Source organism: Ictalurus punctatus, chromosome 3, assembly GCF_001660625.3.
Source record: "Ictalurus punctatus breed USDA103 chromosome 3, Coco_2.0, whole genome shotgun sequence".
Lineage (NCBI taxonomy): Eukaryota > Metazoa > Chordata > Actinopteri > Siluriformes > Ictaluridae > Ictalurus > Ictalurus punctatus.
Window position 1 is genome coordinate 17,576,261 of NC_030418.2, and position 13,595 is coordinate 17,589,855.

Genomic DNA, 13,595 nt, shown 5'->3' on the forward strand with positions numbered 1-13,595 from the left:
CTTGTCGCAAACTCAGCACCCACACCCCATCTTCTCTCCACATTCCAAGCAGAAGACAAAAGGGTAATGTTTCCCATTCAGAAGTGCAATTTCCTTTCTGATTATCCCATGAAACGCTCTGGCCATTCTTCGTCCTGCGGTTTTCCAATCCATCCCCCAGCGCTCCTGGTTGACAGACCCGAGATACCTTAGGGTAGGGCCAACAGATTGCTTAACCCTAGGCAGGACCAGACATCTGTTTTTGAGCTTGCTGATTGCATGCCGCTGTGTATCCAAGTAGTACTAGTCATAAGGCACTAGTAGGAGACAGCAAGCTGTGAGAGACAGGGTTATGGCAGAGGGAAATGTCAGAGCAGGATTGCCATAGGAGGAGACTTCTCCTAGCAGGTGAGCAGAGAGTGTGGGCTTTGTTCTGAGTGCGTCACAGGGATTTGATTTGAAAGAGAGGTGTGAAGAGGCCAACGGAAATTATAAATCAGCCAGGTGGACTTGACTGAGTGCACTGCTACAAGGGCTTTCTCACACATAAATGAAGAGATTAAAGAAGTGACTGAGTCCTTATCGGGGCACCCCGAAAAGGTCTTATATTGTCCTTATGTTTCTACCATTGCTTTATAGTACTGATAGTACTTTTTTGTAATAGTATGTTCATTGTGTATTTCACAATAACATTACAACAGAAATACAAAACGTTTTATGGTGTGTATCAGGCATGTAGCACAGAAAAGCTCATGGTCCCAGACATTGTGTAATGTTTTTTTTTTTTTTACTCCCAAACTATTATTTTCACATTTTCCAACTGTAGAGTTGATTACTGCTGGGAGAGAGACCCATCTATGTTCCCAGTAACTACCTGGGAGCCCGATATTCTCTTTCATTACTTGCACTCACCTTGTAATTTCTTCTAGTTTTCCTTCACTGCTTATTACCTCTTTTTTTCTGAGGATATCTAATGACTTCTTCCTGTCTTAAGGGCACTAAAAGATTTTTCTAGCAAAGCAACTTTCATATTGTGTCCAGGGGAGAGTAGCACTAATGATAATTGACCTGCGCTTATTCAATTTGGTGACTACCATGTTGGTTTTCACTTATTGGATTTGTGTCTTGTTTTGTTTGCTCTAATGCAGGATTCCACAGCATCCTCTATTTTGTGATTGTGCATTTTGTTTCCACATCCCACACAAAGGGCTCCCAAAAGGCAACAGGGAGTGTTTTTTTTAACACTGACCTCATCCTACCAAGTTCACATCACTTATTATTATTTTGTGTGTGTGTGTGTGTCTGTGTGCGTGTGTGTGTGTATTTGTGTTTTTCTATGTGGTTTTGTTTGCTTATATACTGTGGGAATGATGTGTACATGTAATAATTCAGCTGTTGCCTTTCTCTTTGTGTGTCTCCATTCAGGGTCAGCCGGGCACTAGAGGATTTCCTGGCTTTCCGGTATGTCATTATGACCTTAACAGTAATGAACAAAATTGTATAGATAATATATTCGGAAGTAAAATAAAAGAAGAAGAAGGAGAAATAAGCATCTGTACTTTTCACATAGTAAAGATTTTAGGTTTTGCCAGAAAGTAAGATACTAAAGTAATATAAAGTGCACTCCTGTCCAGTGACAATAGGTGGTGGTGTGTAAGTATTCATGTGTGGTTCACATTATGAAATATATTAATAGGCATCAGTAAAATACAAATGAACACCCACATACAGTATTATATTGTATTACTATGTAATGTTGCCATATTTTCTTATCTTCTTATATTGTTTATTTTTAAATGGCTGTTTCATTTTCTTGCTTGCTTTATTTTATGATTTTATGATTTGGTGATCCACCTTGTTGGGCAGGATCACCTATTAACATTAGCTGGTAGATCATTATGCTCGTAGATAATAAGATATTTTTTCTTATAATATTGGTAAATATTTTGCTCATTTTAACCATTTATTATTAGAAAGAAGCAAAATTATTTACCAATGGAATGTGCAAGTTTAAAGCTTGAAATGAGTAAAGATGACTAGAAGCAGGTTTAATGTTATATTTGCTTTGTTGTAATCTTATAATAGGACATATTAGATAAATTTGATTATATTCGAGATCTTTTCACTTGCTAAGATGTAATGTTTTTGCAGTGTGATTCAGCTAATGTTACTGTAAATAGGTTAATACAGGTTATTAAGTTCAAGTTTGACTGGTACATGACATGAAATGCAAAGAAATAAATGTAAAGAAATAACTAAATTATATTTTATTTTATATGCTAGTATTTCATATACTAAACTACCAAGACATAAAAACTCCTTTCAGATGTTTATTACCATGTATAAGTTGTGATCTGCTGGACACACACATTGGGTCCAAGTGAATACAATAGCTTCACTGTTCTTCCAGTGTGTTCTTCCAGTATGTGGTTTTTATATTTGACTTATGGTTTTGGCCTGACCTTTTGAGGAAATACATTTTTCTTCATAAACATCATCATGTCAAAATAGTAGTCTAGACAGCCATGTAAGTCTTGCTCCCTCCCAGCCTTCTTATTAAAGTCTCCCCTTTTCTGCTCTTCTTTTTAGGGTCCCATCGGCTTGGATGGCAAACCTGTAAGTCTTTAAAGCTAATTGATAACACTAGTTACAATCATGTTCAAGTTGAAGTGACTTTATTGTTATTTCAACCACATACCCAAATTACAAAGTGAAACGAATCAATGTTCCTCCAGGACTATGGTGCTACATAAACAACACAGTGCTGCATGAGACTAAACAGAACTAAATAAGAATACAAAGACATACACAAGACTACATAAAGTGCACATATGCAAATGTGTGCAACAGCACAAGACAGTACAACAATTACTAAATGGGACAATAAGCACAGTAAAGGTGCAGAGTGTGTAAATGTAAGATACTAAATAGCAGCAAAAATGCAGGTGGTCAGTACAGTATTTTAATTACAGTGTTTTATCATGACTAGATTGACTGTGCTGACAATGATTCTGGCTATTTTTATTAGCTATCATTAGTATAATTGTGACAGAATCTTTCTGCAATGAGAAAACAATAGACAAAAAAAATTCTGTGGCAAATGAATGTTTTTTTTCACAGGGGCAAAATGGTCAGAAAGGGGATATGGTAAGCATCCTTCTACTGTAACTTCTAGTGCTCATAAAGCCACGTATTATATACTCCAGTCATGAAATTGTGCAGGTTTAACCCACCAAGAAGCTAACTTTAAATCACATAGAAAAGCAATTATCATAAAGAGAAATACGTCAGAGTCCATAAAATGCAGCCATTTGTTCTGATGACCGCTTGTGACACTGATATTTATTTAGCTTGTTGAGTCTAGGATAGCAGAGTCACACTCTGTTCTGGAGGGCCAGAGGACTGTAGAGATTAGTGTTTTCCCTATTCCGGCACACCAAATTCATCTCATGAAGGGCTTGGTAATTACCTAAAGAGCTGAATCAGTTTTATTAAATGAGGCAGAATGGTAAACTTTGCAATGGCCTTTCAGGGGTGTAACACCCCTGTACTAAGAAAACAGTTTAGTCTGATTTATTGGCCGTGTAACTTGATAGATTCATGATGCTGTTGTTTCTGACAAAGGGAAACATTACCCATCGTTAAGTGCACTGCAGTCTAGTTAATTTCAACTGAATTTATTGGTGATAGTCACAAAAACCTTTTCTTTTGAAGAGTTTCCAGAAAAAGGAAGCCATGAACTACTGTAAAAGTGGGGTATTCCTACAAGGTGTCTTGAATAAAAGTTAGTCTCCCTGCATCATGGTGGCACTTTTATGGGGTCAGGTCCATGGTTGAATGGCCCCCAAAGAGCTTATGACAAGCACAATGACTATTTAAAAAATGCACACAACATACTGAGGCTACAAACCCACCTTCATCTGGAATTTAGATTCAATCTTTTTTTATTGATAAATTCCCTCTCAATTTCAACATTCTGCTGATTTAATTATTTTTCCAGGGTGCAATAAAAAAACAGATGCACCAGTGTTTTTGGATGAATGTCATAGCACTTTGGAAGCTTTAAGCTATTCCACTCTTTGGATCTCAATGTGTGTTTTCAGCTGCATCATTCAAGGCCCTTTGTGTTATAACCACTATATATATATATATATATATATATATATATATATATATATATATATATATATATATATATACACACACACACACACACACACACACACACACACACACACACACACACACACACACACACACACACATATATATACCATCTCTCTTTGGCTCTGGGGTGCTGGCGGTTCACAGAAGCTCACTCACACTAGCCAAAACAAATTACATGGCTGTCCACTCCAGGCCTGGACTAGTTCATCAAATAGTTGAGGCTGAATAGCTGAAAAATTGATTCATGTTTTTACTATGAGCCCATTTCCGCTGCTTTTCACTTTTTTAAAAGGTTATTCATAGGAAACACCTTTTCAATAGTGTGAGAATCAACATTGTATTCATTTATTTTGGAAAGAACATTGTGTTTATATAATGTGTATATTTACGATGAATTTGCGTGATGTATTATGTATTGGCAAATACATTCAAAAAAATTAATTAATTAATTATTAATGTATTAATGTTACCAGGGCCCACCAGGTCTCAAAGGACTTCCTGTAAGTATTTTATAAACTAGTTTATACCATTATACTATTGTACTCTACACTAATACCCTCTAACACTTCATGAACATTTTGTACAGTTAATTTAAACACTCACAGTTATTATTGTTTTTCTTAGGGTGAACCAGGTCCAAAAGGGGAAAAGGTACCAATCAAGATTTGATTGCATACTTAACTACTTACTTTATACATTTTTCAGTTTCTTACAGGTCCTGTTTATGTGTGTTTTTCAGGGGGTGTGTGGTGATTATACACATCGGGTGAGTGAAAGAGTTTCTTGTAAAAAATTGCTTTATACTTTGCTGTGCAATATAATCAAAGAATACTTTGAAACTTCAAGAATCCACAAGCATTTATATGTTATTTTGCTTTGCTTCAATAAGTTATCTTTTTTTAACAGAGTGCTGTAATTACCTGTCTCAGTGCTTTCTCTGGGGTGCTAGCGTTCTACTGAAAATAAGACAATTATACAAGCAGCTTACAGAATAATATCTGATAACTCATTCTGATAATCAGTGCCAAGCAAAAGACTTTTGTTGTTCAGTCATTTCCTTGCTAATTGCTGTGAAATTTCTTATAGAAATAGCTTGAGGTATAGCAGTGTTATATAGAATTAAACTTAGGGTAAGCTCCCTAGGGTAAGAATTTAACATTAGAGATTGACTATATGACATGTAAGTTCCAAACTGTTGCAAAGCAAATTGACTACCAGTTTAAAAATATTAAGATTCAGTGTTCAAGGAATGAAACTCTAATGAACAGTGAAATGGCTTTCATCAAGCAGGTTCCAGAGACAGCAGATTGTTTAAAGACTCTTGTTAAGTACACCAAAAACAAGCCTCTAAGTGGGAGGTCTGTGCTAGTGGGTGGTTACAGTTATGTTGAAGGGAACCAAGAGGTCACTCGCTTCAAGAAAGGAAGGACTACTTCATGAAACAGAGATGGGAATCACTGAGTGATTGTGTGTCTATGTTTTGGTATGTGCATTCATATGTGCATATGGTTGTGTGTGTGCGTGTGTGTGTATATATGTTTATGTCTGCGTGTGTGGTGGGCCACTTTAAGCAGGGACATCCAGTGAAAACTCTGGCAGCATTACGCTCCAGTCAGGCTCTGATGTTAAAGGTTTGTCGGGTCCTCCCTCATCCCCAGAAGTGTGTGTGTGTGTTTCAGCCATGCTGCAAAGAGAGACCAGATAAGGCCTGTCCTCTGACTAAGACAGGGGGAGAGACACAAGAGCCTGTCACCAAATTACATGCAATAATAAATCAGTGTTCTTTATGCACAGTGTTTACTCTTACTTTCTTTTTTGTGTTTTTTATTACTGTTTGACTAGTCTTTAAATGCATTTTTTATCTTAAAATCTAAATATTCAAGTGTTGGGACATTAAATGCATAAAATCATTGCAAAACAAAGGAAAGTTTCAAATAGCTTTAGTGCTTCAAGTACAAGCTTTTTATCTATTTAATGGGTAAGTTGCGAGAGTGAGGAATATAAGTCTGTACCTGCCAACAGGTCCTGGGAATTCAAGGGGTATAAGCAGACTACTATAGATTAGTGGGAATTTGGTTAATAACTTTTCAATCTGTACTTCATAATGCTGGTAATCTCAACAGAAACGGCGTATTGTCCACCCATGTGCTGGAGGACAGGCCACAGTAAGTCTGTTGCTAAACTCTCTTTGTGGCAAGACTGAAGTCTACACAGCACTGATGCAGGACACAGGAACCAAACCACAGTGGATTGAGATATCTAAATCCAGTTCAAATTAAACACCTCCTTATCTACACTATTGAATTATCTGCCCTTTGGTCTTGGGTGCGGCACATGATTTGGCATACTATTTAAAATATTTATCTCACCACTGTAACTCAGACTGCTGGGTCCTGTTTGTCAGTTCTCATGCCTTTTTCACTCTTTCTCTCCTTTCCACCTTGAGCTCTTTCTTTGAACTCTCCCTGCCTTGCTGTTTCCCTGTTCTACACTCTTTTGCATTTATTTCTCTGTTTCTTTTCCTTTTCCCCTCTGCATCTCGTTGACACCGTTTCCTTCCTTTGGCCTGCTGGTCAACTTGTTGCCCTCGTGACTTTTTGCACTGCGGCCCACCTGTGCTTTGTGACCTGAGCAGATGTTGCCCATCACCGTGCGCAACATGCCCTCAATAAGCCCTCTAATTCTAAAGCGCCTCAAGGTACATCTCTCTCTGCCACCCTTCTTACCCCCTGCCAAGGATGCCAGCTGCTGTCCACCAACTGCCAGCCAAACCCATTCCCAGTTCCATTAGCAACCCTCCATGACACCACTGTGTTTGCTTGCCTTCACTTTAAGTGCTGGAAATGTGAAAACAGCAACGGAACTGTTCCACACTTTTATTGAGCTATTCCAACTGCAGTCAAATAGGTCTGATTTATCTGAGATTTTACAATGGTTTCTCAGTTTGACATTTGTAGTCACGATTTGGCATTTATTGGCATACTTAAATACAGAAAGACCATTTCTCAAAGCAATGGGCGTTTACATTTGAATGTTCAGCCCAGTGCCAAAGCATGCTTTCCAAGAAATGACAAATTTTCTGTCCTCACACAGATATCTCTATGGTAATTGTAGACAAGGAAATGGGCAATTATTAGCACACTGACAGGAAGTTATCTTGGAAAACTCAAAAATGAAAGAGTTTTTTCCTGTGCTTTCAGTGATGAAAGGTTTAAAACCACAGTGGTCAAGAGGGTTTAAAGCTACTGATTGAGACAAATTATGTTATCTCAAGATCCGTTTGCATCAGATTCACTAAAGAAAAGATTGTAACTGATTGGCATTTATATAAACCTATAAAGTACAAAAAATGCAGTTCTAAAGCAGACATTCCATTCTGCAATTTTCATAATGTCAGGCTAAAAGTAACAAAAGAATGGGATAGAGAGCTTATTTGCCAGGAAAGTGAGGACTGTCCATAAGAGCATGCCAGTACTGCTTCCTGCTCTCAAAGCCTCTCTGTGCATTCAAACTGTAATGGCCTACTTGTACACATAGCCCTGGCACAGAACGACCTCGGCTGGCATCCATCCTTGATATTGTTCCTACAGTTATATGTGTGTGAGTGTGCCAGAATAGTGTACCATGTTTGGAGACAATAGTACCTACTGTTGAGGGATACTGACTAAGGGAAAAAATGGAAATGGCTCTACTTGGAGGACATTCTGTGCTGAGTGCTGCCTGGTCTAGATAGGGATAGTGGAATGAATTCATTAAGTGATCCTGCTTCTGGAATAATAAATCATGTCTACCCAAAGTCCTGTCAAAGAATTAATGAAGAAAAGATGGCTCCTAAATTTTAGGATGTGTTATACAGAGTTACCCGAATTCCGCAACTGCACAGAGGAAATTTAAAAGAGATTATAAAAAAGAATCTTTAAGAGAATTTTTCTCTTTTTCTAATGTTAATTTGTATATTTAATGTCTAATTTAGGTGGCCAGAACTCATATATATCTAATTATTGAACAACCGAGCCAGATAAAACATTCTTTCTTAATAATGACTTTTTCCTAGCCTGGTGCTAGTTCCTATTTCCATATCCACTCCTGATTTTGTTATGATTTAGTTCTCCTTCTGTCTGTTTTTTTTTTTAACACCAAAGAAATTTTTAGCAGAACATGCCTTAGATTGAGGTTCTCACTGTTAACAGGGTCCTGAGAAAACAGTATGATTGAGAGGTTTCCTGGTCAGTGGTCAGGGCGCTGAAGCTTTTTAGGTGAACCTAAGCCACGTTGGCATGGTTCTCATACATCTACAGCCAAAACTCAATGGCTGCAATTGTTTTCCAAACATGGCTGTCTCTCTGTGAAGTTTAATTACCACTGATAGAATAATCAGTTAAATGACCCCAATTCCATTTGTTGAAAGCCATAACATGCTTTAATTTCATCTTCAACTCAGCTATAAGGGTTTGCTTCCTTTCCATTTCAGTCTCTGTAATTCATCAGGTAAATTCAGTTTTCAGTTCCAGTTTTCCAAATCTCTAACATTTAGACTGGAATTGAAACTGAAAGGATCCTAATGCTGATGTTGAATGTGTTGTACACAAGAATATGTATTGGCTTCTCTGTCTGAGATTGTAATGTGTTGTCTCTCAGCAGGGTGAGCCTGGAGCACAGGGACCACCGGGCCCTCCTGGCCCCCCAGGGCCTCCTGGTAATCCAGGACTGACTGGTGCTAATGGGCCACCGGTAAGAATCATTAATGTTCTTCCTAATGTTAGGATTAATCTTGTAGGTTTTTATTGTAGGTAATGTCTGGCTTTATGGTAAATACATGTAACCTTTTTATTAGTCATTTCTTGTCTCATTGATGTATTCAACTATGTTTTATGATAAAGGGAAAACCTGGAGAACCTGGAAAACCAGGAAAAGACCTGAGGGTATGTACAGTAAAAGCATAATTAACACTTTCTCTTATAGACACCAATTTTTACAGCATAAATATTTTAAACTATTTTGTATCATTTTATTTAGAATTTTATTAATTAGTAATGTTTTTGTTTTTTTTATTTGCAGATGTTGACAGGATTGAAGGTAAGCTTACATAAAGAAAATATATTAGTTAATGCTGAAACATTATTGTAATAGGACAAAAGACTGTGGTGAACTCCTGAAGTGCCTAAAGATACACGTGTAATGACTTCTTGCCTTTGGTAAATGTGAATATTTTGATCTGTCAGACCTCACACAGTACACAGCTAAGGAAGGTTTCTCATTCAGATTAATTAATAATCACTTTACAAACCTAGTAATTAATTACATATAGCCACTTGTGCAGTATTACTGGTGCAGAGTCCTAGTTTTAACCTTTTTGAGTTTTAGTCCAGCTGTGTCAACAGCATTTTTCTGGGTGTTATAAACAGGTCTATGGTTCAGGCAAGGTTCAGCCACAGGGAGAGTGCATGCTTGTGCTACCAGTACAGAAGGGATACGCTGCATTTCACCAGTCTGTGTTGCTGTTGGATAATTTTCCATTTCCCCAGATGCATTAATTGCCATGGATTGTTTAGATTGGAGAATTTGAACGGTTGTAAGTTGAAACATGCAGGGCCCATAAAGTAGCACACCCAAGCTCTATATAAAAGCAACACACTAGTGTATATCAGCAGGATCCAGACATGTCTTGTGAATATCCAAACCACTATAAAGGAATAACTCCCTGCAGATGGTCCGAGTCATAAATAATACGACTTAATATTGTTTGAAAATCAACAACAACTCTTTAAATCAAGCAAAATAACTCAATAGGAGCATTTATTATGCAATCTAATGTTATTTTGTATTCAGTCAGGCAAAGAGATGAATGGCAATGGAGTGTAATGACTATATTGAATTCTCTCACTTTTTTACTTATAGGGAGAACCAGGTGTACCAGGACAAAAGGTAAGTTTCACAAGTGGCATGGATTAATTTATTTTCTGATTATTAATTTATGATCTGAGGAAAACAAAGCTGATTTTGTTTTCATGAATATAGAAACCAATTGTATGAAAATCGTATGACAAATCTTTTAAGTGTAGACACTTCTAAGATGAAGAGACATATTTGGAATCTTGAATGCAATGCAGCAGAACATAGTAATGAATGTCCAAATCATCTGTTATCCATTTCATCTGAAGAGTTCCACACTAGAGATAAACTTGCATCATCACAGCTATTAAAATGTACTGAAGAGATAGTAGAGTATAAGTAAGCATGTTCGACCATTAAGACTACTGTCTCTTCTCTGTCCAGGGTGATCATGGTGAGACAGGATTAACTGGACCTGAAGGCCCCAAGGTAAGCTTCGTTCATCATTGATCATCTTACAGAACAGCTCATTCTGTCCACATATTAACATCTTTGTGCAGATTCTGTTGTTAGTAATGAAGTCTTTCTAAGGGTGCTTTCACATATGCAGTGTTTGGTCCATGTGAATGGAACCCTGGTGCATTTTCCTTCTGTGTGGTTTGTTTGAGCAGGTGAGAACACAGCAATCGCACTTCGGGATGCGCCAAAACAACCAGTCTGAACTTGTTTGAGTGAAGAACTCTCAGTCCTATTCCAAGTGAATTCTAGCACAGTTTGATTGCAGTGGGAAAATTATTTAACCGTGAATTTTAGGACATGAACAAAATATGAGCATTATTTATGGGTTATGGGGAGAATTTCTTTTGTGTAAGTCAGCTGCTGATCTGTGAGGCGCAAAATGAGCCAAAGGACAGAGCTGAAATTCTGCACAAATGCCATGTGTTCTGGATAACTGTAATGCTGAAACAAAAAGAAAATGAAAAGAAAAAGAAAAGAAAAGAAAAGCTGGATATAATACACACAACATTTAAAGCTAGTTATTTATATACTTATCAAATCATTTATGTAGTGCCGGCTCTGTGTTCTCCATGGTCGAGGGATTTTTCTGTATTGTATACACACTTGGAAGTTTGTTTACTTTGTTCCACTGCCATATTTCTGGTGATTGAAAGCATATGATGAGTACGTTTTCAGCCTTATGTGCACCTCAGCCAACGTTTCTTTTGCTTTTTGGTTTGTTTTTAGTTATGTGCAGTGTGAAACCAAACCAGATACCAAACAAGTTAAAAGCATCAACTTCACTCTGACTGGGACTCTGTTAATGGACTAATGTGTGAAAGTACCCTAAGTAAACATATATGCACAAATATACACACAGAGGAAGAGAGCTATATTCACAGTGAGCCAGCGTCTATCTTCCTACTTCATCATATTGATTTCACTCTATTTCCAAAGCCTAGAGGACTTTCCCACACTCCAATATGCCTAGTCCTTTCTCTTGAATTTAGTCATACTTTTATGTGACTAAACCATAACAGCCCTATTCACGTTTCCTTTCTACCTCATATGTTTTTCTGTATTTCATTTTCTTTTCTCGGACACATACGCAGCACTTTCCTGAGTCAGCTCTGACCAGTGTATGATTGACACTTTTGTGAGGACTGCTCACCCTAGCACAATCGGCTAATGGTTTTATTATTTAAATAGAAATGAACTTTACCATGATATAGCCTATATGCTTCCTACTGTGCAACCGCTATTTTGAACTGTGAAACAACCTGTTACTCCATTCCCTCAATATTTTGCCTTCTAAACTTTAGATTTCTTCCACAGACATGGATATTTTCCCATACACCCATCCAACTAAGATCTTGAGCCAGATTATGAGTAATCATCTCATATGGGGCACAGCAGATTTCGGGAAAAACACAATGTTAAGAAATGTTTTTCAACCCAAGTTGAATGTAACCACTGAGTGCATTTTCAGAGTGTACGTCATCAATTTGAACATAGACCATGCTCCCAGGTAGCAAATGTAAGACCTTAGCTGCTAACACAGTTTGGTCTTTGTCTCAACTGACATATACCTCTAGAGATGCATCATTATGAAGGTAGACTAAATGTAGCTTCTCCAAGCTGACACAAAATCCCTCAGTCAAGAAAGGTCTTGACAAGCAAGTATCTCAGGTTATGTCAATTGCCTTTTAAATAAAAAAAATCCCAGCAATGTATGTTATGATGCATGGCTAATGTAATGCTGTTTCCTCTTTGTTACCTTAGGGATCCAAAGGGGATCAAGGACAGAAGGTAAGACAATTGTGTTTTTGTATTTGAAATCACCTCTTTATTAAATATGTGCATTTTTCACAAATTGACTGACATTATTCTCTATTATTTTAGTTTGTATCTGCCCACAATATATATTTTTTAACAAATGTAGTTCTTTTTTAGTTCTTTTCCCAAAGAATAAACAAATTAGTAACAGTGGCCCTTGCCAGGCAAAGGATGCTATAAATGCATGTTAATGAATGTGATCTTTATTTACTGTGCAAGCTTCATATCAGTCCATTCGCTTGTACCCACAGAAAAAAAATTTAAAAGCTCACATGCGTGTGACTGTTTTTGTTGCATATGGATCACAGGCCTGATGCACACATTTAGTCTTAACCAGATGTCCTGTGAACTTTTATGGAAAGCTGTCTAAAAAAAAAAATAGTGCACGTCCTATTGGTATCTGTATTTGTATTTGTATTTCTGAACAATGTATTTGTATTCGGTTTCAAGACTGAATGTTGATTTAGAAAAATCTGTTTGCTCTTCATTGCAAGTAAAAACAGTATACAGTGACTATAAGTAAGCACAAGCAATACAGCAGGTTTGGACAATTAGTTGGTTTACTTTAATATCGACACAGTAAGCAGGTTAGTACATTTGCAGTTGTGATTACACCGTGCCATTTGGCTCTTTCTCAAGGGAAGTATTTTCAGTCTGTTTACACCTACTCATGTACAAATAGCCAGAAGAGGCCAGAGAGTATTCTGTCTGTCTAACTAGCTGTGGTGAGTATTGTCTTCTCGAGCCAACAGTGCTACAGTACCTCCAAAAGAATGTATCAGTGTAGGTTGCCAGCATCAGAGTCAGAGACTGGGTGTGATATCTTAAATAATGCCTGGGCTCTTATCAGCATGTGGGGGACAGTCTGAGACCAAATGCCTAATATCAGTGCCAGTGAAGTACATGGTACATGGAGCTTCTATCTAGTTCATGGGGTTTAATGGAATTTTAATTTTTATTTCCCTTCATGTCCCTTCTCTTTACACACATGCATACACACAATGCTTTCTGTTCTGTCTCAGCCTTACATGACCACCCATTGGGGATCTGATGGTTAGATTAAGCACTAGTCTCTTCTTAGATTTTTTCCCCCCTGGTTTATAGCACATGATTTCTTCTCCAGTGTCTGCCACAAGATGTAAAATCAAAATTCTTTATTTGTCATATGCTACTTTTCTGCTTGTATTTGTGTGTGTGTGTGTGTGTGTGTGTGTGTGTGTGTGTGTGTGTGTGTGTGTGTGTGTGTGTGTGCCCATATATGTGTGTCCACTGTTCTGCTAAAG

General features: G+C 37.5%; 1 protein-coding gene across 21 annotated transcripts in view; it reads left to right on the plus strand.

Annotated features, from left to right (window-relative positions):
• LOC108263561 (collagen, type XIII, alpha 1) overlaps positions 1–13,595 on the plus strand; it is a 50,793-nt gene that overhangs the window by 7,126 nt on the left and 30,072 nt on the right. For 14 of the 21 annotated variants that reach the window (XM_047154175.2, XM_047154188.2, XM_047154181.2 and 11 more), the window contains 13 exons: positions 1,405–1,440; positions 2,569–2,595; positions 3,100–3,126; positions 4,620–4,646; positions 4,771–4,797; positions 4,886–4,912; positions 6,782–6,844; positions 8,785–8,877; positions 9,027–9,068; positions 9,205–9,222; positions 10,045–10,071; positions 10,423–10,467; positions 12,259–12,285. In XM_047154175.2, coding sequence (XP_047010131.2) covers positions 1,405–1,440; positions 2,569–2,595; positions 3,100–3,126; positions 4,620–4,646; positions 4,771–4,797; positions 4,886–4,912; positions 6,782–6,844; positions 8,785–8,877; positions 9,027–9,068; positions 9,205–9,222; positions 10,045–10,071; positions 10,423–10,467; positions 12,259–12,285 — 486 coding nt within the window. Of the gene's footprint in view, positions 1–1,404; positions 1,441–2,568; positions 2,596–3,099; positions 3,127–4,619; positions 4,647–4,770; positions 4,798–4,885; positions 4,913–5,717; positions 5,778–6,269; positions 6,312–6,781; positions 6,845–8,784; positions 8,878–9,026; positions 9,069–9,204; positions 9,223–10,044; positions 10,072–10,422; positions 10,468–12,258; positions 12,286–13,595 lie in introns of all 21 variants that reach the window. The other 7 variants (XM_047154176.2, XM_047154179.2, XM_047154178.2 and 4 more) reach the window with 7 other exon arrangements.